We start from the raw sequence: 26,794 nt of genomic DNA, 5'->3' as shown, positions 1-26,794 counted from the left end.
ACAGTTCGTTACGCAAAAAATTAGTCCTCGCACGGCTTTATTGATTGAAAAATAAAAAAGTTCTGGCTCTTAGAATAAGGTAACACAAAAAGTGAATGATTGTTTACAAAATGTATTTTATTGTGCAAACGCCATAAGACATGAAATAAAACTATAAACATACGGGAACCAACGTAATCGTATCGCCCCGCAGAATAAAGTGAATATGTCATTTATAGCGCACGGTGAACGCTGTAAAAAAAAAAAGAATAAAAAAAGAATAGTAGAATTGCTGTTTTTTAGTCACCACGCCACCTAAAAATAGAATAAAAACTGATCAAAAAGCCGCATGCACCCCAAGAAAACTACAATGGATTCCTCAAGGGGTCTAGTTTCCAAATTGGGGTCACTTTTGGGGGGTTTCCAATGTTTTGGCACCACAAGACCTCTTCAAACCGGACATGGTGCCTAATAAGAAAGAGGCCTCATAATCCACTAGGTGCTCCTTTGCTTCGGAGGCCGGTGCTTCAGTCCATTACCGCACTAGGGCCACATGTGGGATATTTCTCTAAACTGCAGAATCTGGGCAATACGTATTAACTTGCGTTTCTCTGATAAATCCTTTTGTGTTATAAAAAAAATGGTATAAAGAGGATTTTCTGACAAAAAAAAATGTAAATTTCACCTCTACTTTGCTCTAAATTTCTGTGAAACACCTAAAGGGTTCATAAACTTTCTAAATGCTGTTGTGAATACTTTGAGGGGTCTACTTTCTAAAATGGGGTATTTGATAGGGGTTTCTAATATATAGGTCCCTCAAAGCAACTTCAGAACTGAACTGGAACCTAAAAAAATAAAATAAATGAGGCAATACTTCGCTTCTTACATTATACTGATAATGAGCCGTGCCCACCCCGAGATGACCCCAGTTTTGACCGTTTGTATAAACGGAGACCCCTATTACACCGTTTCAGTGCCCGGTTTTCGCAAGCATACACCCCCGAGAAGTGTATTTCTATTGATGAGTCCCTGGTACATTTTAAAGGGAGGGTTCAATTCTGCGAGTACCTGCCGGGTAAGAGGGCAAGGTATGGCGTGAAGATGTATAAGCTGCGAGAGTGCATCCGGGTATACCTACAGGTTTAGGATATATGAAGGAAAAGCCACCCCCAAACCAGACTGCATCCTGGACTACAATAGGTACATGGGAGGGATGGACTTGTAAGATCAAATCCTGAAGCCCTACAGCGCCATGCGGTGTGGTATAAGAAGCTGGCCGTGCACCTCATACAGATGGCTTTGTACAATGCGTACGTGCTACGTCGATGTGCAGGCCAGACGGGAACTTTCCTGGAATTTCAAGAGGTGATTATCAAGAACCTAATCTTTAGGGACCAAGAAGGGGGGGCACCCAGTACTTCTGGAAGCGGAGCCACACGCATCGTACCAGGGCGGCAACACTTTCCAGGAGAAGTTCCCCAAACTGGCAAGAAGGGAAAAAGTCAAAAGAGGTGCAAAGTCTGCTATAAGAGGGCGATAAGGGATGACACAATATATCAATGTGACACGTGTCCCGAATAACCAGAGCTCTGTATGAAAGAGTGTTTTCAAATTTATCATACATCCCTTGGTTTATAATTTACCCCAATTTTACTTACCCTGATGCACTCCGCACAGCTTATCCCCCTCGTCTTTCCCCTCTGAGCCCTGCTGTGTGCCCAGGCAGCTGATAACAGCCACATGTAGGGTATTGCCGCATTACAGTTTATGGGGTGTAGGTCTCCGGTCAAAATGCTCACTAAACCTCTAGATGAATGCCTTAAGGGTGTAGTTTTTAAAACGGGGTCACTTCTTGCGGGTTTCAACTGTACTGGTACCTCAGGTGCTTCTGCATACATGACTTCGCACTAGAAAATGCCCAGTAGGCCAAATGGTGGTCCTTTCCCTCTGAGCCCTCCCATGGGCCCAAATGGCAGTTTATCACAACAAATGGGGTATTGCGGCACTCAGAACAAATTGCGCAACAGAATGGGGTATTTTGTTTCTTGTGAAAATAAGAAATTTTCAGCCAAAACTACATATTATTTGAAAAAAATAATTTTGTTTTCATTCCCAGCCCAATTCAAATAAGTTCTGTGAAAAAACTATGGGGTCTAAATGGTCACATTACCCATAAATGAATTCCTTGAGGGGTGTAGTTTCCAAAATGGGGTCACTTCTGGTGGGTTTCCATTGCTTTGATACCTCTGGGGTTCTGCAAATGCGACATGGCACCCGAAAACCAAACCAGCAAAATCTGTACTCCAAAGAACACACAGCGCTCCTTCCCTTCTGAGGCCTCCCATGGGCCCAAACGGCAGTTTATCAACACAAATGGGGTATTGCCACACTAAGGACAAATCGGGCAACAAAATGGGGTATTTTGTTCCCTGTGAAAATAAGAAATTTTGATCACAAATGACATTTTATTGGAAAAAATTAAATTTTTTTTCATTTCACAGCCCAATTCAAATACGTGCTGTGAAAAAACTGTGCGGTCAAAATGGTAACAACAACCATAAATGAATTTCTTGAGGGGTGTAGTTTCCAAAATGGGGTCACTATTGGGGGATTCCTACTGTTTTGATACCTCAACACCTCTTCAAACCTGGCATGCTGCCTAAAATATATTCTAATAAAAAAAGAGGCCTCAAAATGCACTAGGTGCTTCTTTGCTTCTGGGGCTTGTGTTTTAGTCCACGAGCACACTAGAGACACATGTGGGACATTTCTAAAAACTGCAGAATCTGGACAATACATATTTAGTAGTATTTCTCTGGTAAAACCTTCTGTGTTACAGAAAAAAAAATGAATAAAATTGAAATTTGCAAATTTCCCCTCCACTTTGCTTTAATTCCTGTGAAATGCCTGAAGGGTTAAAAAACTTTCTAAATGCTGTTTAGAATACTTTGAGGGGTCTAGTTTTTAAAATGGGGTGTTTTATGGGGGTTTCTAATACATATGCCCCTCAAAGCCACTTTAGAACTCAAGAGGTACCTTAAAAAAAAGGCTTTTGACATTTTCTTAAAAATATGAGAAATTGCTGTTTATGTTCTAAGTCTTGTAACGTCCAAGAAAAATAAAAGAATGTTCAAAAAACGATGCCAATCTAAAGTAGACATATGGGAAATGTGAACTAGTAACTATTTTGGGTGGTATAACCGTCTGTTTTACAAGCAGATGCATTTAAATTCTGAAAAATGCTATTTTTTCAAAATTTTCTCTACATTTTGCAATTTTTCACCAATAAACACTGAATATATCGACCAAATTTTACCACGAACACGAAGCCCAAAGTGTCACGAGAAAACAATCTCAGATTCGCTTGGATAGGTTTAAGCATTCCGACGTTATTACCACATAAAGTGAAATATGTCAGATTTGAAAAATGGGCTCTGAGCCTTAAGGCCAAAACTAGGCTGCGTCCTTAAGGGGTTAAACTTGTTTCCACATCAGCTATGTAGCAATGTTAGCAGTTTGAGGGGGTCAAAACCGTGAACAGAATTATTTACTCAAATAAACAACTGACCAGTCCGAGGGATGTCAGGGATCATGCCATACAGAGGCATTAGTCACCCATGTGTTCCATTGTAAAAAAAAAAGTGTACTGCGCAGTATACGTTTTATTATTGGATGCTTCTGTAAGGATTAAAGCATAAAAACAGCCTCCCCAATGGATACTGGCCTGACAGAGGCCAAAAGGACACTGTTTTTGGCCTCAGTCAGGTAAATGTGGGTCTATAGGTCCATTTGATGTATGTGCCGGAAGCTCTACCAGTGTATACGGTAATCATACACCGCACACAGTGTGAATAGACTGTAGGTTTGTTATCCCATTGCACTTTTACTGTGGTCAGAACTGCGGTTTCCAGCCTATTCTTTACATTGACATAACCACGTGTCTAGGATCGCAAGAGAAGCTGTTGTTTTTCGGTACCGCACTTAATTACCGCTCATCCGCCCACAAGCAACATGACAGGAAGAAGATATGACATTGAAGCTGCATTGCAACTGCATAAAAAAAGGATCGAAAACTGAATTTAAAAAAAAAGACACGAAATAACAAAAACGCACCCAAGACGTTAAGAAACATATGCGCTATTCAAGCGTGTTTTTAAACGCAGTACTTGTTGCGGTTCTCAACCACACTGTGTGAATATACCTTTAACCTCTGCCAGAGCGGGATAAGCTTTTTCTAGCGGCTGTGCCCTGACTCATAGAGGGATCGATGTCTTCTCTGCATGGCATTGTGTATAGGTCACTGGTAACAGTGATCTAATACGTAGGTTGATACCATTAGACTACTGTTTTCAGTGTTCTGTATATGTGGACAGCACGAAACACAGATGACACAATCCGTGCTAACCGGAGACCCGGTAGTAAAAACTAAACGTAAAAAATAAGTACAGTATATTTAAGATATATAAATAAAACGAAAAAAAAAAAAATGTAAAAAAAGTGCCCACCTCTCGGAACTCACACGCCGTAATATTAGGACTCCTCCATGCCACAAACAAATTTTACATGGTGATCTCAAGCATTAATATGTTAATTTTAAGCAGAATGTTACTTGACCCAATCGTTTAATAATTATCACGGCCATTAATTTCTGTCTGTCCTACCCTGGCCCTATCTACTATTGCACCTTCACTGAAAAATTCTGTACACGATGATTATCACCCATGTTCAGATGCTGCATCTAAAACTATGGGGAGATACCTGTAAACTATACTGGGGTCGGTGTTCTGGGCACTATGTGTTCACATATTTGGCATTGCATGGGAGAATTAGAGGATTCATTTTTGGGACATTTTTCTTGATATTAGACCTACAACATTTTTGTGCACAGAACAACAGCCGATGCTTATAATATAATATACATCCTCTATTGTTACTTATACGCTGAAGAGATATTGCTATTACTAGTCTGAATTCATTGTAATTCTATCATTACGAATAGATATTTCCACTGACAATTACATAATGGCCAAAGTTACAAAATATATAGCTATCTTAGAGGTGTCCCCATGGTCAAACATTGACACAGATCCAAAAGCTTGAGTGGGTGAACCTGAATCATGAGCAACATCTTCTCTGTCCTAAATGATGTAGACCCTCAAACTCGTGTTGTGAAATGAAGAATAAGAGGACTTTCGAATTATATGTATTAAAAAAATCTGCTCCCTTCCTATGGTGCACAAAGAACGAAGCGTTGCTGAATTGCACATATAGGCTATTCCCGATGCAATTGTGTCATATACGGTCTGTTGGTCACGTAGTAAAACTTGGCTGAACTGCAAGAGGCCCAGACCTGAACTGCATACAATGAATGGGAGCACCAACTGCAACCCAGGAGCCAGGCGAAGTGGGACTAGATCCCTATTAAAGCCCATGGCTGAATGAGGACACTGATCGCTCTTGCTGGGTAGAGACCTCCCACAGCGACTGCTTCTATGTAACTTCCGGTTAACAAAGGGTATGTTGCAGGAGGTAAGTCCATGGGGAAGGGTAAAAGAGCAGGATCGCTGAAGCTATGGAGAGTGGGGTAAGATGCGGGAGTCCTACTGATCTGGGAAAGTACGAGGGGTGGGCTGATTTGCTGATAAATTCTACTGTGACTGCTTGGGATGTAAAGGGGGCTTGTTGTGAAAAGTGGGATTGGGGGCCCCATCTGTGTCTTCTGGGGAAGTGGAGGAAGCATGCTGTGATTATTAAGGAAGGGAAGCGTGCTTTGACCAATAAGAAAGAGCCTGCTGTGACTGCTGGGGAAGAGGAGGGAGCCTGCTGTGACTACTGGGAAAATGAATGGCCTGACCAATTGGGAAGAGGAAAGGATACAATTTCAAATACTAAAGGATAGGGGGGACACTACTGTACCCATCAAGGGGAGTTCCATTCTGACAACCTGGGGGGACTGGATGTAACATTTAAGGCCATGCTTGCACATTCTTGGTTGCTTTTTTTTTTTTCTTTTAAATTTTGCATTAACCCATTCTAAACCAAGTTGTCTAGACTCGATCCTACAGTGTGTCATTGCTGGCTCCTATCTTTAATAGCTGGCTCCTAGATATGGTTACGATTTTTTCAGGCCTGCCTTAAAGTTCCAGTTTTTATAAATTTATATTTAATGAATAGGAAATCATGCAGTGGGCCCCTGTCTCTTCACTGTAGAATGGTACTGATCCCAGATCCTTTAAATGTGAAATGCATTCATGGGCTAACTGAATAACACTAATCATGGTGTCCATCATATCCCCTCCAACACACACACAAACATAAATGACCCCTAGCATTCAGTAAGTAACAGGGTAAGAAAGATGACAAACATGTGTTAGAGATACAGAGGACACATACATGGGCTTAGTTAATAAGACTAATGGTGGAATAATGGTGAATTACAGCACTGTGTATCTATTTACTATTTCTAGGTGATGTATAAAATGGCCGACTGTCTCTAGGAGATGTTGTCAAATTGTTAATAAAGTTAACTGTTAAAAAAACCCACACACACACACACACACACACACACACACACACACACACACACACACACACACACACACACACACACACACACACACACACACACAAAGGTTCTGCTCCTCAATAACCCATTATTCACCTGTTATATACCTGGACAATGCCAGTGGTCATATGAATGCTATATACCTGAATGCCAGACCTGTTATATACCTGAATGCCAGACCTGTTATATACCTGAATGCCAGACCTGTTATATACCTGAATGCCAGACCTGTTATATACCTGAATGCCAGTGGTCATATGATGTGGGTCACATGACTGCCGCGATCTTTAGTCCATTCAGTTATCTATGGATGTATTTCTATGGACTATTCTACGGGCTATACCATTTTTTATTTTTATTTTTAAAACAGAGGCAACAGCAGAAAGGTATGTGAGCAGTTTTAGAACCATCTATATTAGAAACCGGTATCATTTCCTATTTTATAAATAAATAAAAATAATAAAGTGGACAACCCCTCTAAAAACTAATCTGGCCTTAAAAATCACAATTGAATTACTTAATTGAATATGTATATGAAGTTTGTGGAAACTGAAATCCCAGTTTGTTAAAATGAAAATAAATAAAGTCTTTGATAGAATGTCACATTGCTGTAAACATACTTTTAAATAAACGGTAGACTAAAGTGGCTTTACACTTCACTAACCGTGCGCATTATCTGAATACGTGTCTATTTTTAAATCAATTGAAAATGACAGCAGCAAATAAGTAGTAATGAATGCAAGAGGAAAAAGTGAGATGTAGTAATAAAAAAAATACGTTTTGGAGATATTGAAAGATATCACAAAATGCTACCATGGCATCATCTGCTGGTGGTGAAGAGGATTACAAGCAACTAAAATTTCAGCTTTTGCAGCTTAGGTGAAAGAAAGGAGTGTGGGGACATCTGCTGGCTAAGCAATAGGTACTGCCAACATAAAATGGAGCGGCTGATTCTGTCGACATCTGCTGGTCAAATTGTGAAATATTTAAATACACAATATTCTAATAACTGGCAATTCTTCATGATTCTGGAACTGGCAACATTTAATATATTCTTCATGTTTTATAACAATATTAATCTCCTAAAATTAATATAAACAATAGTGTCACTGTAATGATAACAGCATTACATACATTACAATGGAAAATAATGTCAGGAATTTTCCCTCAGGATAATTACAACACATCGGAAGCCCAGTATGCTTATTTAGTATCATAAGTGCAGTTTCACACAAAATGACAATACTTAAAAGGAACACTAAACCTAGAAATTAAAGATAAAAGTAAACAGTAGATAAAGGAGTTAATTTCCTGCTGATCTGTTCCATTTTCAGCTGGTAAAAGGCTATGGGGTGGGGATTAACAATGGCGGCAAGTTTAATGATCTGCGTATCCTACTGCAGACCGGGCAGAGGCTCCTGCTGCAGCCAATTGTCTAATAGCCATATACAGAATTGTAAGGAGAAGGAGGGGGAAATGGTTGATCTCCTGGGACACATATAGAAGTATTCTTCATAAATGTATTAGTTATAATTGCAATATGAGGCAAAATAGGATCAGAGGAGAGGAGGAGGATATTAAAGAAGGAATTGCTGGGATATTTTTTTTATTTTCTTTTGTGTGCATTTTCTATGTTTAGTGTTCCTTTAAGTGTATTAAAAAAAAATCTTGAAGCAGTGATTAGCGTACCTCCAAGTATGTTCTTGGAGAAAGGGATTCTTTCTAATGGAAAGTATTCTTAAACTCTGACAGCCTTCCAGCCAAAGGGTTATAGTCTGTAATTCTAGAATAAAAAAATGATCATAAACGTTAGTCTATAAATATGGGTAGTTCAGTGGTTAGCGCTAGTTGTCCTGCAGTACTAGGGTTCTCTATGCGAACACAAACGGGAATAATCATGCATTGAGTTTTATATGTTCACCATGTGCCCTGGGAACGCCAGTTTTCTCCCTAGTATATGTCTGATATAGAGCAATACATTTATAATCGGAGTACATCGCTGTAGAATATGCTGGCGGCTGTGTAAATAATGGGAATTAAACACATGAAATAAAAAAACTATTTTCTTAACATACCTGATAAGCAATTGCCGCTTATGTTCAATTCTTCAAGCGAGATAAAGGTATTAAATGGTGCAAGGTGAATTATGCTGCAATGAAAAGAAAATACATGGCTTAAAGTTTTTTTTGGGCTGAACCGACTGAACTAAGAGTTTGTGACATGGCTGTAGAAGGGACTTTCTGTGCGATGCATTGGGGTCCCGTACACAGACAGTCAGGGAGGTAGGGGCTTGTGCAGACCTGCAATGTTAATATGCATCAGTGTTCGGTTCAATGGGCACCGTAGGGAGGGCAGTTTTGTGAAAAGTCCTGTTAATACTCATGAATAAGAGGGCTAAATATAAAATAAAATAAAAGCTTGGAAAACCCCTTTAATGTAATATTAAAAGGCTTGGTAATGTAATTCAATGAAAAGGACATACAATTCAGGATCTAATAAAGTAAAGCTCTGCCGGAGTAACCTTGGCTCCACATTGGTCGATCCTTTAATCTTATTGTGTGACTCTATTTAATACTTTCAATCTACAGAGGTGTCCTGTTGTGAATGGGGTGTGGGAGAGAATAGATGTTATACGCCAACAAACCCCCTGCAGCCTGGTCAGTAATACTCAATATAAGTATTCATTTGCTCAACAGACTATTTGAACGGTCAGGTATTAATGAGCAAAGCTGTAGGTGATCTTTAAGAGTTAAAGGGGTACTTCAAGAGTCGGCAAAATTTTGTTAAAATCCCTTTTATTGTAGCAAAATAAAAATCTTGCAAAAGACTGACGGCTTGGCTTCTTTGCCCAACTGTTTAGTCCATGATTATGTAACATTACTACGGCAGTCAATCATAACATAGTCTATGGGGGGAGTATAGAGCGTCCTCACAGGCTGAGCCCGCTCCAAACCGAGCGGGTGTCGGCTGTATGTTACAGCCAACACCTCAATGTAGTGGCCGGGGTCAGAGATCCTGGACGTTTGACCACTTAGATGCTGCTGTCAAAAGCCTCTAAGCCGTTAGAAAGAGGGAACTTCATCGTGACCCTGTGATGCGATTGCGGGTGTGGTTGGATGTTATGGCAGCCTGGGGATCTAATGAACATAAGTATTGCAGGGTGATGTACTAGCAATCTGATGATCGCTTCTTCAAGTCTCTAAGAGGTCTAAAAAAATAAAATGAATTAAAATAGTTAGTCTTCAGTAATGTACAAAAAAAAACAATAAAAAGAGTAAAAAAAAAAACCTTTTCCCATTTTTGCTCTAATGTAATGTAAAAAATATAAAAACAAAACATAATTGGTATTGCCACATTCGTAAAAGTCTGAAGTATCACAATATAACATTATTTATCCTGCAGGGTGAACTTCAGAAAAAAACAAAAAGGGCAGAATTACTGATCAAGTTGTATGTATTAATATAACTACGGTTCACCACACCAAAAACAAGTCCACTGTAACGTCTATGGCCGCAGACCGTCGTTCAGACTTACCCTCTGGACGTCTGTGTTCTCGGCAGCATCTCCCTCCAGGGAAACGCCGGCACTCACTTCCGGGTCCTGAGACTGTTTCCCGCAGGGCGCGTGCACGGCCTTAAAGGGCCAGTACGCGTCCAGTTGTTAAAAATCAGTAATTGCTGGACTATAAAAAGGGCTCTGCCCACTTGATCTTTGCCTGAACGTTGTTGTATACCTAAAGTTTGTCTTGCAAATGGTCTCCTAGTGTTTTCCAGTTCCCAGTGTTACCCATTCCTGCTGCCTGTACTCTGTATCCCGTGCTACCGTGCCTCTGTGCCATCTACAGTGAAAGTCAAGTCGCGTCTTCCGCTGCATCTACTGTGCCATCTACGGTGAAAGTCAAGTTGTGTCACCGCTACTGTCTACATTGCCTCAGGTACCCTTTCTGGACTATAGACATTGTATTGTACCTAGTTGGCCAGCTGCTATCGCGCTACGCCCAGTGGGTCCACACCCCGTGCCGTGACACACTCATATCTCTCCATCAACGGAAAAATTAAAAAAAGTTATGACTCTTAGAATATAAGGACACAAAACTATTTTTTTTTTTACAAAAGTAGAAAATATAGAAAAAAATATAAAAAAATAAATATATATAAATTTGGCATTGCTATAATCATATTGACCTGCGGAATAAAGTTAACATGTCGTGTTTACTGCACAGTGTACAGCGTAAAAAAGAAACCCAAAAACAATGGAGGAATCAAAGTTATTTCTTGATTCCACTCCCATAGAATTTTTTTTGTGTTTTTGAGTACATTATATGCTACAATAAATGGTGCAGTTAAAAAAAAGTTGTCCCGCAAAAAAAATGCTCTAAAAGGCGGAGTTCAGACGGGGCGGATACGCTGCACAATAGCACTTGGCGTATCCGCCCTGTGCGCCGCAGGGAATTTCGGGTAAAAATACGCACCAAACTGCGGTGCAGCTTTTCACCCGGATTTCCGCTGCGGAAAACTGCAGAACTTCGCCGGCTTACCTCCTGGGATGACGTTTTATCCCAGGAGACCGCTGCAGCGGCAGTCACATGGGATGAAGCGCCATCCCAGGAGGCCGGCCCTTTGACGTCATCCAGGCCGGCCTCCTGGGATGATGTTTAATTTCATGTGACCGCCGCTGCAGCCTGTGATTGGCTGCAGCGGTCACATGGGTTGGAATGTCACCCCAGGAGGCTGCGCTGGAGGGAGGAACACAGACTTCTGGGTAAGTATGAGATTATTTTTTTTCTGAGTTTCGGTTTTTGCGGTGGAATCGCTGCGAAGCTGCCGCAAAAAAACGCAACAACTGCTATTTGTTGCGGGATTTACTTCCCCATTGAATTCAATGGGAAAAACCGACAACAAATAAGCAGCGTTTACGCAAATACAAATGACATTATGCAGAATAAAATTCCGCACTGCAGGTAAATTTTTGAGCTTTTTTTGCGCTCAGAATTTAGGCAGCGTGTGGACGAGATTTGTTTTATTTCCTCCGCTTTGCTGCTACTGTATTTGCTGCGGGTTTTCTGCAACTAATTCAATTGTGGAAAAAACACAGTATTTACTTGAACGTGTGAACTGACCCTTAAACGTCTATATAAAGATATGGCTTTTAAAAGACGTTGTTGAAACAAAGCACCAATGGTTTGCCCTGGCGTAGAAGCAGTCTTTTTGAAGACTAAGTGTAATTTTTTTTTTGTTTTCCAACAGAGCTAACAATAACTTTTTTTTTAAATTCACTTTATCTCGGAACACTTCTTTAAAGGGGTTACGTGGGGGCCAAAAATTATTAGCAGTGTACTCACTGTAGTATGTGAGTACACTAGCTAATATACATTCCGGTCCCCCGTCGCACTGATTTTGAGATTTTCATCGATTTTTATAGCGCTGCCGGGGGGCCGGAAGTCTCATTGCACAGCCTTCTTTGATGTGACTCTTTGTCATGTGACCAGCCCCGCTGTACTCCGTGTACAAGTAGTAGAAGTAGTACAGCGATTACATAGAGTACAGTGGGACGAAGAGTCGTATCGTCATCAAAGAAGGCTGTGCTAGTTGCATAGACTTCTAGTCCCCCGGCAGCGATAAAAAAATCTATGAAAATCTAAGATATAGCGCGACGGGGGACCAGAATGTATATTAGCGAGTGTATTCACATACTGCAGTTGGTACACTGCCGAATCGGAGTGGTTTTAGAGGGCTCCCTGTCTCATCTCACTGGCACACCCACGATGTGCTCGTGGGGCGCCGATGGTTTCTATGGCAGCCAGGGGCCTAACAAAGGCCCCCAGGTCTGCCTCTAGTTAATGCCTGTTAGGACTAAATGCCTGTTGGCACAAAAAAAAAGTTTAATAAAGCTTAGAATAAATAAATAAAGAAAAAATTAAAAACCCACTTTTTCCCTTTACAAAATCCTTTATTATAAAAAAAAACTAAAAAAAGTTAAATTATTACACATATTTGGTATCACGGGATCTGTAACGACCCAAACTATAAAGCAGTTACATTATTTAAGCCACACGGCAAACGCTGTAAAAAATTAAATAGACAACAATGGAACAATTGTTATTTTCTGTTAATTCAGCCTTCAAAAAAATTTGATAAAAAGTGATCAAAAAGTTGCATGTACTCCAAAATGGTACCAATAAAAACTACAAGTCGTCCCGCAATAAAAAGCCCTCATACAGCTGCATCGGCGGGAATACAAAAAAAGTTATGGTTCTTAAAATATGGCGACACAAAAACAAATTTTGGCAAAAAAGTGTTTTTACTGTGTAAAAGAAGTAAAACATATGAAAACTATATCAATTTGGTATCGTTGCAATCGTAACGACCTGCTGAATAAAGTTATTATGTTTTTTTTATACTACACGGTAAATGGTGTAAATTGACGACGCAAAAATTTGTGCCAACATTTCTGTGTTTTTTTTCTATCCCCCCCAAAAAAAGTTAATAAAAGTTGATGAATAAATTATATGTAGCCCAAAATGGTGCTATTAAAAAATACAACTTGTCCTGCAAAAAACAAGTCCTTATACAGCTATGTCAACGCAAAAATAAAATAAGTTATAGCTCTTTGAATGCGACGATGGAAAAACGTAAAAAAATTGCTTGGTCATTAAGGCCTAAAATAGGCTGGTCACTAAGGGGTTAAAACAGAATACAAATGAAATCGATAAGATTTGGCAGCAGACGCATCATTCATGTTAACAAGATTGTTTATTCTGCTTTAATGAACAACTTGGTCAAGTGTTTATATTCAAATATTTAATACTTCCACAATTTTTCTTAATGGCAACTACAATACACATAGCACAAACTAGGACGTCACTGAATCTTTTGCAGCTGTCAATGGAATGAATAACATACTCATATAGGAGAAGATCGAGGCGTATCGCACGGACTACAGGCTTTCTCGAACATCCCTAACTTGCAGTATTATCTCCGGCTGTAATGTATCAAGATGAGCCATTCTGTGACCCACATTTTATCACTCATGGGGATTACAATCTTTCTGATATAACCATGTGTTTGTTTGTTTGTTCATTCCTATGTGTTCTATATCATCTGCCTGAATGGGGAATGTTCAATATTTCTTAAGAATAATGCTTTTACGATTTTGACAGTACAGTTCTTTAAAACTCCACCGATATAAGTGTATTACTTACTCCTGGTTTATATGTTCAAACAATATTTAATGATCTATTGCGGACCTAAAATATGAGATAATCTTTACCTGTTTTGGGACATTGAGAAAACTTGCAACAAAGGTAACCAATATGATGACAAGTCTTTCATTGTTGTTAAATTGTTGTCATCCAAATATAACTCTCTCATGAGAACGTGATTGTCCAGTCTAGGGATCTGGAAACAAAGAAAAACAGATTTTTCTGGACAAGAGCATTTAAAGATGCATGCTAACTTAACCTCTTCATGGCCACACCAGGTTACACTTTCCCAACTACTCAAGTTTCTCTTTTTTTTTTTTTTACATTATATTTAATGCCCCTCGGATGTATTCACGAGCTTTAAAAGAAAAAGAAAAAAGTTTAAAAAAAATTTTGAATTCTCCGCTGGTGGCAAGTTTTTTCAAAAATTCTTATGCCCTTTTCACGCAGCATTTTGCAGTGTCCGTTGGAGGTCTACATTGGAAGGATTCCCCAATGTGTAGCTATGGCATATGCCACTCTATAGTGGCACTCGTTGCTCATAGGCTACCATGTTAAAAAATGTATGCCCCTATATTGAATAGCGAAGTCTGCTGCACTATTCCAAACAGCAAATAAAACATATAAATCGACAAAAATACCAGCCTGACTGTGGCCAAAATAACAAACTTTTGGCCTCCGTCGGCTATATGGTGTCCTATATATGCGTTTAACGTATTCGCTGCAACAGAAAACGGGCACTGGAAACGTAAAGCGCAAATAGCCTTATTTGTTGTAAATGACAGACTATTGCCCCACAATAATAAGTCTACAAGGTCGAAGAGACTCCTGCAGCTTTCAAGCTTTCTGTAGAGGGCTCTCAACATTATATTACTGATGTTATTGGCTATCATTGTCTCATCCAATGTTTCATGTCTTTCCAGTCACTCCATAACAGTGTTTGCATCTACATGGAGAAGCCAGGAAGGGTGCAGGGTGGAAAGAGTTAATCAACTTCTAGCTTCGGAGCACCCCTTTCTTTCTGTTACAATACTGTGGAGTTGAGTGTGTAAGAAAACTATATAGTTCACAGATTTTGATATATTGAAGATGTCTACTGTATGGATGAATGCACTAACCCACAACTATAAGGTACATTCTGAATAACCATGACCTTCATATGTCGAGCTACAGTCTGTGCAAATGTAAGATTCTCACTGGCAGCATCTTCAGCAGAATTAAAACAGTCCCATCTTTACTGAACCAGCTATGAAAATTGGAACTATATTAGGTGTACGGTGGTAAAAATTCTGCAAATGTAACCCTTTAACCCCTTAAGGACCGGGCCATTTTGCACGTTAATGACAGACCAAGGATTATTTTTTGATTTCTCACGATCGCATTCCAAGAGTCGTAACTGTTTTTGTATTCCGTCTATATAGCCGTATAAGGGCTTGTTTTTTGCGGGACGAGTTGTATTTTGTAATTGTATCATTTTTAGATGCTTATAATATATTGATTAACTTTTATTAACTTTATTTTAGGAGAGAATTGAAAATAAGCCGCTATTCCAGAATTGATTTTCACGTTATAAATTTACGCCGTTTACTATGCAGCGTAAATAACATGTTAACTTTATTCTATGGGTCGGCACGATTACGGGGATACCAAATATGTAAAGGTTTTATATGTTTTCCTACGTTTGCACAATAAAAACCCTTTTAGAAAAAAATTACTTGTTTTTGCATCGCCGCATTCCAAGAGCCGTAACGTTTTTATTTTTCCGTCGATGTGGCTGTATGGGGGCTTGATTTTTGCGGGCCAATGTGTAGTTTTCATTAGTACTATTTGGGGCTACATAGGACTTATAGATTAACTTTTATTTAATTTTTTATGGGGGGAATGGGAGAAAAGAGAGAATTTTGCCGTTGTATTTTGCGTTTTTTTTGGACGCCGTTCATCCGGCGGTTTAATTAATGTGTTCATTTTATTGGTCAAGTTGTTACGATCACGGCGATATGTGTATGTGTGATTTGTTTTGACACTTTTACTAAATAAAACAACTTTTTGGGCAAAAAAAGTAGTTTTATTTGATTTTCACTGTAATTTTTTATTTATTTTTTTCACAAGCTTTATTTAACTGATTTACATTATTTTTTTTGTCCCACCAGGGGACTTCACTATCGCATATATAATGCTTTGGTATACTTAGTATACCAATGCATTATTGCCTGTCAGTGTAAAACTGACAGGCAATCTGTTAGGTCATGCCTTCGGCACGGCATAATAGGCATACAGCCAGGGCAGGCCTGGGGGTCTTTGTTAGACACCCGGCTGCCATGGCAACCCGTTGGCAGCCTGAGATCGCATTCACGGACCGCCGATGGGTGACAGAGGGAGCCCCCTCCCTCAATAGATTTAAATGCCGCGGTCGCTATTGACTGCAGCATTTAACGGGTCACAGCCGGGCTCCCGCGGCGATCGCGCGTCCACAGCTTCTGTGCCCGCGCGATCTCCATCACGTACATGCACGTGGGAATGCGCAAACAGGCTGCATTCCCCGACGTGCATGTACGTGAAAATGCGGGAAGGGGTTAAAGACGATCTGTCACTAGTTTAGTAATGCCCCATCTCCTAGCTAATCTAATAGCCGCTGTCACACTGATGATGCTAGTGACACTTGTGTCCCAAAACGTTTATGATTTTAAAAGTTATGAGCTTTTTTTCTAAATATGCAAATGAGGCTATACTTGACAAGTGGGTGTCAACACCAGCGATTCTTCTGAGGTGGAGCTACCTCACAGTCTCTGACGCTGTCCTATCAGCATGAAGCTGCTTCACACAGTGTGAGAGACTGAGGCTGGAGGGAAGGGGGATCACTTGAATAGCCATATCTCTGGGTACTACAGTGGATCTGGTGGCATATGAAAGATGAGATTCTAATCTTTCATATGACACCAGGATCGCAGTTCTATGTGACACAACCGGAGGTATCACCAGTTGAAAACAGTCGGGAATGGAAGCTGTATACTATATGATCACACTGTGTTACTGGGCTGGGAAGAGGAAAACTGTATGCTGATTGGACAGTGTCATACAGAAAACATTACACCGCCCAGAGTGAAACGAAAGTGTCAACATATCCTCTTTAAGGAACACATTATTACATAGAATCAATTTCATGCATCATTTTTTACCTCAGACAAATTGTTCCCTTGTAACTTTAGAATCTGCATGAGGCCACAGTTCTGAATTCCTTCAAGTTCAGTAAGGTGATTGTATGAACAGTCCAAATATGTAAGTCGAGGTGTTGTCTCAAGGGCCTTAGTGGATATCAGCTGGTTATGATCCAACACTAAGCACTGAAGATTTATCAGGGACTCTAGTCCAGCTAAATAAGTTATAGAAAATTATAGTATAGTAAATATTCAATTTAAAGAAAACCAGTATAAATGTACATTATATATGGGATAACGTGCCGCCTACTGTAAACTATAGGAATATTAGAAGTCACAAGGAGTTCCGTCACAACGTGAGGCTGCAGACAGAGTACATTTATTCAGGTGACAATTCCAAAGTGACGTTTAACTTTCTTTATGATGAAGGCTATGTTCACACAGGGCGTTACGTGCGTAAGAGCACACACACACGTATACGCCCTATGCGCCTCATCGAATTCCAGCCGAAAAACCGCACCAAATTGTGGTGCAGTTTTTCGTCCGGAATGTCCTCCGTCGAAAACTGCACTGCGGAATCACTGTTTCTCACAAACAAATGCAACATCCGCAACAAATAAGCAGCGATTACAAAACCGCAGTGCAGGTCAATTTCTGAGCATTTTTTTTCCGCTCATTATTTGTTCAAATCTCATCCACTCTGCTGCTACTGTATCATGCTGCAGATTTTCCGCAACAAAATCCGTTGCGGAAAATCCTCAATATTTACACTAGGTGTAAACTTATCCTTAGAGTAGAGGGTATATTATTCAGCTTCCGGTCTACTCTTAAGATCTGCAGCATCTAATGTGTGTATTATGATGTTCTGCAGCAGCAGTATAAAACCCCCTGCAGCTGCTGAAGAACCTCTTTTTTAAAGAGCTGGAGCACTACAAGTCCGTCAAGCAGTGGTTGGCACAGGAGACGGAACTTCCTATAAAAGCGACATGTGACAGACGGTTTCTGCAGGAAGAGATAAGTAGTATCTATGTAACAAAACTCATCTCTGTACCATCAAATTATTCTGAGATCAGAATTTGATATTATTTCAGACAAGTCAATGGAAAATTTCCATTAATGTGTATTATAGTTTTATAACACAGATCAAATTAAAGAAAACCCGTGAATAAACATGCTTACCAATTCTGGTTATTGAGTTGAATGACAATTCCAAGCTCATAAGGTTTGTGCAATCTTCCATTCCATGAATTGAAGTGATTTGGTTTTTATTTAGCAGTAGCACGTCCAGGTCCTGCAAACCTTCACAACTGATTATACTGATGAAATTCTCCTGTGTGAAAAGTTTCAATAAGTTATAACAAATAGTGTGATTAATAAAATCTGTTCATCTCCATGGTTAGAGTATTAATATTTATCATATGTAGTTTATGATTCACTTTTTTTTTTTGCCATTTATATGCGACTTTAGCATCAGTTGCCGTTTCTTTCTTAATGTTCCTAAGCCAAGTAACCCCTACTCGAAAAAAAAAAATACATTAAAGTAACCTCATGACTATGAACATACACTGTGCTGCACATTAAAAGAACAGGGGAAGTACCCCCCTAGAAACATTGTATGTACCCCCTGGAATACACATACCATAGGTTGAGAACCTTGGTCTTAGGTGGCAACTTTCTATAACCTAATGCAGAGGGTATAAAGCTAAACATAAAACTGGGGCTGGGCAATTAAATCGAAAAAAATAAAATAAAAATAATTCAGCGCAATTAAACAACGTCATCTTGCGCATTTCAGTTTCTTCGATTATTTTCTCCTGGTTTTAACTGTATCGGTGTCCTCAGGAGGCAGATACAGTTGAAAATAATAGTAGGGCAGAGAGCCATAATGTGCCTGGTCTACTATTCACTAAATATTAATTCAATGGTGTTGCATGCACATAGGTGGCATACTGTGCAAAAAGGGTTGTGGCCTAAATAATCGCCCAATAATCGTAATTGAAACATAAACATAGAACTAGGGTTGGGCAATTACCGGTAATCAAAAACGAAATAGAAATTCAGCGCAATTAACCGACGGCATCTTGCGCATTTCGGTTTCTTATAATATTTTTTCCTGGTTTCAACTGTATCTGTGTCCTCAGGACGCAGATACAGCTGAAAAGAATAGTAATGCAGGGAGCCGCAATGTGCCCGGTCTACCATTTACTAAATATTAATTCAATGGTGTAGCATGCACATAAGGGGCATGGTGAGCAAAGAGGAGTGTGGCCTAAATAATCGTACATTAATTGTATCAAGGTTACATGTTCAATTAATTATGATTTTTATTTAGGTCAAAATTGCCCAGCCCTACATAGAACCACAAATTACCATCGATTTAGATTGGTACATTGATATTTTACAGTGATTAGGATGACTTTCCCTTAAAAATCATATCAACTATACAAAATCCACTTACATTGTACGCCATGGAGGTTATGGTCAGCTGATTACTGATAGACACTACCAATGTAATGTTAGGGAGTATTCACACAATGAAATAATATTCTAGTTTGCAAAAAAACAAAAACAGTATGACTGCAACGTGTGAATAAAGCTTTAGCAATGAGAATGGCTTTTTTTTTATAGAACCATTCACTGATGACCGTTAGATTAATAAAATGACTTTACATTATTCTAAAAAAATATATATATTATTTTCTTTTTCATTTGCTATAGATGTATATTCCAAACAACAAAACCGATTATAGTTCATATTCTATATGAAACAAGTATCACGGAATAAAATTTCAAAGACATAAATAATTAAAAATTAAGAAGATAAAATAGGAAACTGGCCCCTGGTGGTGTGTCTATTTATTTGTTTTTTATTTTTCTTCATCATCAACCAATCCACCATATCCACTACAGTTGAGCGGATGTCCAAGCTAAAACACAATTCATTTTCCAGGCTCTGATTTCAAAGAAATAATTAGATGGAAGCAGAGCCCTGCCTTGAATTGGATGAAATTTATCTGAATCCAAGACACTTGTCTCTAATTTTATTATGCCTGTGGTTTAAAGGGTGGCTTAGAGGTTAAAGGGCTTATCTGGGACTATAACATTCAGGGCCTATCCTAACAACGAGCGGGGGTCCTGGAGGTTAGACCCCCAATAGTGAAAAATTGATGTTCTATCCAAAAGACAGGCCATTATTCTTATACAGTCATCCCAAAGGATCCCAATAATTATTCCAAAAATAAATAAAATAAATAGTCCAATGTGGCTTACAGGTCCATTCCTAATATTCATGGTGATTTAGGGAGGCATAAAAAGTAATGAGCGGTGGCTATGGGGCTAATATTAATATCCATTACTAAGCACTTCCATGAGAATTATTATTCCTTTGCCCATTAGTAATGGGCATCTTGTACACATATGTGGTTTTTACGTTTTCACCAAGCAATTATTTTTCAAAATACATCCTCCGTTCGGGTCCCCGATGCGGTCATGTGATCACCAGTTTGACTCGCCAATTTACACAGCGTTTTATATCTGGACCAGCAGTTAATTTCTCTATGTGAGTCTGTGAGATTCACATTTAACACTGAATGTCAGTGTCCTAGACTTACATAGAGAAACTGACTGCCTGTCCACACATAAGATGCTGTGTCAATTGGCGAGTCAGACTGGCGATCAGGTGACCAAACGGGGGACCCGAACAGAGGATGCATAATTGCCCAATGAGAACAATTAAAAGCACACGTGTACAAGATGCCCATTACTTTTTAAAGAGGTCACTAAATTGTGTAAATTGTGAGTAAAGTTTCGAAATCATGCCCTTATATTTATGGGCCAGTTTACAAATCTTCTCAAATGTAAAATTGAGCGTCCCAGGAACAATTTTACAAAATTTGGAAATGTAGTGACGAGTTTGCCTATATCTAAAATGTTTCCTTAAAGGGAGATTCAGTTAATTTCTTAATTCTTCAAGAGATTTAACTTTCCTATTTTGAGTGAGATAGAAGACGATAGTAAGGTGGCGATCCAGCCATCATTAAAAGGTAGTGGGAGGTTGACCCTAGGGGGAAATCCAGAGCATTGAAAGGATATTGCAGTGAAGAGGGGTTGGACATTAAATTTAAATTATGCCTCTGAGTATACCAAAGTCTTAGGGAATGTGCAACCATTATCTTACTAACCGATGCAGATATGTGCCCAGATGTAACCATATTAGGGACCATGGGGAAGAATGAGACATCGAAGAAAATTCAAACAATGCCCATCTTCTGTAATGTTGGTTATCATTCCCCACTATTATTTGAGAAAATTGTGTAGCAAGATAATATCATTTTTAATTTGGTAGTGCCAGGTCTCTAGAGAATGCAAAACTATACAAAGTCTGTCTGCGGACTCTGGGTCTGTGGTCGGCCCAAATACATTTATCAGCGATGCTCTGGATATGTAATAGAGCACGTCTTGGGACAGGCACAGGTAAAGATCTGAATTTGTAAAGCAATTTAGGAAGACCAGTCATGCGGATGGCTGACAATCTCCCCAGCCAAGATATTTGATAACAGGACCATTCCACCAAGAGTTTTCTAATACATGAGAATAATTTAGGTAAATTACACGAGTAAAGGGAGGACGAGTTTTTGGAAATCTAAATCCAAACCTGACAAATTAAAGGTTCCTTGTCAGGTGATAAATTCATGTCAATAGCTTCAAATTTAGTGGGGGTTAACAAAGCCCCTAAAATGTTTCAAAATGGGTTAAAACTGAGATATCAGTATTTTTACGGATTGCGCGCGCTAAAGGCTCCATGGCGATAGCAAATAGGAGAGGGGACAAAGGGTATCTCTGCCGGCTTCCACATTCTATATGAAAGGAAGAAGACAATTGACCCTGAAACTTGTATAGTTTTTTTCTATATTTTACAACTTTTACAAGTAAACTAACTCTGAAAAATAAAATGTATTTTGCGTCACCAAATTCTGAGATTGTTGATTAACCCCTCCACAACTGCTATACGGCTGTAAAGGGAAGCGTCCCCTTTCAATGGAGATTGAAGGGGGGTGGGTGAAGTGTTTATGTATGTATATATGTATATATATATATATATATGTATATATATACACAGTGAAGGAAATAAGTATTTGATCCCTTGCTGATTTTGTAAGTTTGCCCACTGTCAAAGACATGAACAGTCTAGAATTTTTAGGCTAGGTTAATTTTACCAGTGAGAGATAGATTATATATATATATATATATATTAAAAAAAAACAGAAAATCACATAGTCAAAATTATATATATTTATTTGCATTGTGCACAGAGAAATAAGTATTTGATCCCCTACCAACCATTAAGAGTTCAGCCTCCTCCAGACCAGTTACACGCTCCAAATCAACTTGGTGCTGGCATTAAAGACAGCTGTCTTAAATGGTCACCTGTATAAAAGACTCCTGTCCACAGACTCAATTAATCAGTCTGACTCTAACCTCTACAACGTGGGCAAGACCAAAGAGCTTTCTAAGGATGTCAGGGACAAGATCATAGACCTGCACAAGGCTGGAATGGGCTACAAAACCATAAGTAAGACGCTGGGTGAGAAGGAGACAACTGTTGGTGCAATAGTAAGAAAATGGAAGACATACAAAATGACTGTCAATCGACATCGATCTGGGGCTCCATGCAAAATCTCACCTCGTGGGGTATCCTTGATCCTGAGGAAGGTGAGAGCTCAGCCGAAAACTACACGGGGGGAACTTGTTAATGATCTCAAGGCAGCTGGGACCACAGTCACCAAGAAAACCATTGGTAAAACATTACGCCGTAATGGATTAAAATCCTGCAGTGCCCGCAAGGTCCCCCTGCTCAAGAAGGCACATGTACAGGCCCGTCTGAAATTTGCAAATTAGCATCTGGATGATTCTGAGAGTGATTGGGAGAAGGTGCTGTGGTCAGATGAGACTAAAATTTAGCTCTTTGGCATTAACTCAACTCGCCGTGTTTGGAGGAAGAGAAATGTTGCCTATGACCCAAAGAACACCGTCCCCACTGTCAAGCATGGAGGTGGAAACATTATGTTTTGGGGGTGTTTTTCTGCTAAGGGCACAGGACTACTTCACCGCATCAATGGGAGAATGGATGGAGCCATGTACCGTCAAATCCTGAGTGACAACCTCCTTCCCTCCACCAGGACATTCAAAATGGCTTGTGGCTGGGTCTTCCAGCACGACAATGACACGAAACATACAGCCAAGGCAACAAAGGAGTGGCTCAAAAAGAAGCACATTAAGGTCATGGAGTGGCCTAGCCAGTCTCCAGACCTTAATCCCATCGAAAACTTATGGAGCGAGCTGAAGATCCGAGTTGCCAAGTGACAGCCTCGAAATCTTAATGATTTACAGATGATCTGCAAAGAGGAGTGGGCCAAAATTCCATCTAACATGTGTGCAAACCTCATCATCAACTACAAAAAACGTCTGACTGCTGTGCTTGCCAACAAGGGTTTTGCCACCAAGTATTAAGTCTTGTTTGCCAAAGGGATCAAATACTTATTTCTCTGTGCACAATGCAAATAAATATATATATAATTTTGACTATGTGATTTTCTGTTTTTTTTTTTTTTTTATATAATCTATCTCTCACTGGTAAAATTAACCTAGCCTAAAAATTCTAGACTGTTCATGTCTTTGACAGTGGGCAAACTTACAAAATCAGCAAGGGATCAAATACTTATTTCCTTCACTATATATATATATATATATATATATATATATATATATATATATATATATATATATGATACATATATCTTGATGTCCCAGGAGCCAGGTCTGTAGATTCACAGACCTGGTCATAGGTATCTACTCAAAAGAAGACAATGACAATTAGTCATTGTCCTGATTTGATTAGCAGAGAGTGAGATGGGAGATGCTGCCTTTGATCTCCTGTCTCCTTACTCTGCTGGGGGCCAGAGAGGTAATTGGGCATGTATCTTGTGATACACTCATGTACCACAGGACATCCCCACTGATTAACTTCCCTCCCTTCCCCCTCGAGATTCTGCGGAGGAAGCAGGAAGTTCCAATTGCTTCCATCCCCCTCACCAGGTAATGAGATTCCATGAGGGAGCCATAAGCCCATGCCCTCCCCCCTTGCATGTGCATGAGATGTCACACAGAAGTGCACGGGAGGGTTTAAAAGGAGAAACTGTCCCACACTTCCCTCTCTTGCCTCATGGCTCTTCCCTCCTGAGAGATGACACCAACCTTGAACCAGATGAACTGCTAAGTCTCCACGTGTAGCAGTAGCTACACGCAACTTCTCACCCCCTAACACAACACTTCCCTGTTCAACCCTTTTCCACTTGCCTGACCTGCATATCCCCTGGTACCTGTTTAATCCCTAGTACCTTTTTAACCCTTTCCCACTATTTACCAGCTATCCCCTGGCATACAGCAACCCATTCCCCTTGTTAACCCTTGCTGCCCTGTTAACCCTTGCGGTCCCTGAGTACCCCTTGCAGTAACCCTTACTGTCCCTGAGTAACTCTTGCTGTTCCTGAGCAACCCTTGCAGTAACCCTTGCTGTCCCTGAGTAACCCTTGCTGTAACCCTTACTGTTCCTGAGTTAACCCTTTTACCTGATTAACCCTTAGTGTACCGGGATAGTTATTGCTAGGATGGAGTGGGACAGAAACAGTGAGCATGTGTATTGTATTGTAACGTAACTGTATACATATGTATGTTTAGGTAAGTGGGTGGTGGTATAACGTAGGATTGTGATACCGTGGTTATACTGTACTACGTATAATGTTATAATGTGAGTATGCGCAGTATATATTAACTTGTTATATGCATTGGGGTATACTGATATTATACTGTGATCAGTTACGGTGTTCTGTGTTTGGTGTATTTGATATGTAAGTGTGATTATTGTTAGTAATAAATATTACCCTTTATTTACTATACAATTGTATTTATTGTACGGTCTTATTCCCTTGAGTAGCAGCAAAGCAAGTAGATTAACGTTAGTATAAGGAAAAGGTAGGGGAACTAGGCATAACCCTAGTGACCCTGAATATAAAGGAGGTAGTAATGGTGGGTGATAGAAGCAATTGAAATCCACCATTATACCAGCCCAGAGGGCAAGAAGGATTCCGCTCCTACAGGGAGCTACAGTAGTGCTATAAAGAAGAATGGGGTGCCATTTATGGAGGGGGTGGCGCTATCTGCAGGGGGGGTGTTGCTAAATACAGGGGGGCAGGGGGATGTTATCTACAGGGGGGTAGCGCTATGGAAAGGGGGTGGCACGATATACAGGGGTTGTGGTGCTATCTACAGGGGGGTGCTATAAACAGGGGGTGCGGCACTATCTACATTTGCACTGTGGCATTATATTGGCACTATCTACAGGGGACACTGTGGCGCTATCTACATGGGCACTATGTGGGCACTATCTACAGGAAGAACTGTGGCACTATGTAGGCATTGGCACTATCTATGTGGGCAGTGTGGCACTATCTACATGAGCACTGTGATGTTTTCAGGGGGTTGGGACAAAAAAAACCTAACTATTAAAATCCATCCATTTCTTTAACGTCCATGAAAAACAGATGGCAAATGGCGGTCATAAAACGGTCAGACGGCCAGCAAATGGATTCAAATTTTGAGACACATTGATGCAAAACAGCCATGAAAACCTGACAGTTGATCCGTTGTTGACTGCCATTTTTTTCACTGTTGTGTGTATATAGCCCTCTAAAATCTCCCCTCACAGCGAGCCAAGATAAAAAAAGTGTTGAAAAGAATTGAATCAGTAAGAATAAAGACTGAGGGAAAACTGATGACTCAAGACCACACCCTCTACACCCTCCGATACAGGGGAAAATTATAAGGACTTAACATTCAATGAATTAATAAGAAAATATTGCAATGCTAAGAAAATATTGTGAATGTAATTTGTTTTGTGTAAACTCAAGAGAAAATATTATAGCTGATGTAGTAAAAGCCCAGTCTAAACTCACTCATAATGTATGGAAAGGGCAGTCTGCCATCACTTGCGGAGTGACATCATTATGACACTTCTGTGAAACCTTCTCTTGAGAAAATAAATATGAATGAATCTGGAGCAAATGTTTGACTTTGAATTATCCACAACAATATATACATATAATATAGATAAATATATATAAAAAAATGACCAAAAAGTGTTTTTTCCACATTTTTTGTGATTTATCTGCTCATAATAAAAATTTAAAACACGGAATTAATTAAACTAATCTAGAAAAGGAAAGCCTCATAAGTCTAAGTAAAAAAACAAAGTAAAAATAGTTGTGATATTCAAAGCGGTTGCAAAGATGTTATTGTTTAAAGAATTGCATATCAGAAATGGAAAATTTGACATGGACACATGGGTTTAAATGACACTTGGTCATGAAAGGGTTAAGCGGTACGAAAGAATATTTTTTGAGGGATAAGCTTTAGTTTTTAACGGTACCATTTTGGGGTACATGCGAGGTTCTGATCACTATTTATTCAATTTTGTTTGTGGGAGATTAGGTGACCAAAAAACAGCGATTCTGGCGTTTTACTTTTTTTACGGCGCACACCATGCGGGTTAAATAATGATATATTGTAATAGTTCCGAATTTTACGGATGTGTTAATATCAATTATTACTTTTTTTACAATGTTTCAGGGGGAGAATGGGAATTTTTTTAACTTATACAAAGAACTTTATTTAACAGATTTTTACTTTTTTTTTTTATTAGTCCCCCTAGGGGACTTGAACCAGCAATCGTTGGATTGATTGCACTATAAACTGCAATACTAATGTTTTTTTGTACTAATGTCTTACAGTATATCGTCAGATATCGGGCGAATGTTTGGACAGTAAGAGCCATCTTTC

The 26,794-nt window shown here is 39.5% G+C and overlaps 1 protein-coding gene across 2 annotated transcripts in view; it reads right to left on the bottom strand.

The window, feature by feature from the left end:
- LRRIQ1 (leucine rich repeats and IQ motif containing 1) overlaps window positions 1-26,794 on the bottom strand; it is a 191,920-nt gene that overhangs the window by 120,452 nt on the left and 44,674 nt on the right. For both annotated transcript variants that reach the window (XM_075856802.1, XM_075856801.1), the window contains exons 9-13: window positions 18,080-18,230; window positions 16,922-17,115; window positions 13,814-13,941; window positions 8,620-8,693; window positions 8,234-8,327 (exon numbers count right to left, since the gene is read on the bottom strand). In XM_075856802.1, coding sequence (XP_075712917.1) covers window positions 8,234-8,327; window positions 8,620-8,693; window positions 13,814-13,941; window positions 16,922-17,115; window positions 18,080-18,230 — 641 coding nt within the window. The remainder of the gene's footprint in view (window positions 1-8,233; window positions 8,328-8,619; window positions 8,694-13,813; window positions 13,942-16,921; window positions 17,116-18,079; window positions 18,231-26,794) is intronic.

This window comes from Rhinoderma darwinii, chromosome 3 (assembly GCF_050947455.1).
Source record: "Rhinoderma darwinii isolate aRhiDar2 chromosome 3, aRhiDar2.hap1, whole genome shotgun sequence".
Taxonomy (NCBI): domain Eukaryota; kingdom Metazoa; phylum Chordata; class Amphibia; order Anura; family Rhinodermatidae; genus Rhinoderma; species Rhinoderma darwinii.
Note: the sequence above shows the minus strand (reverse complement) of the source record. Positions and strands in the feature narration are given on the sequence as shown.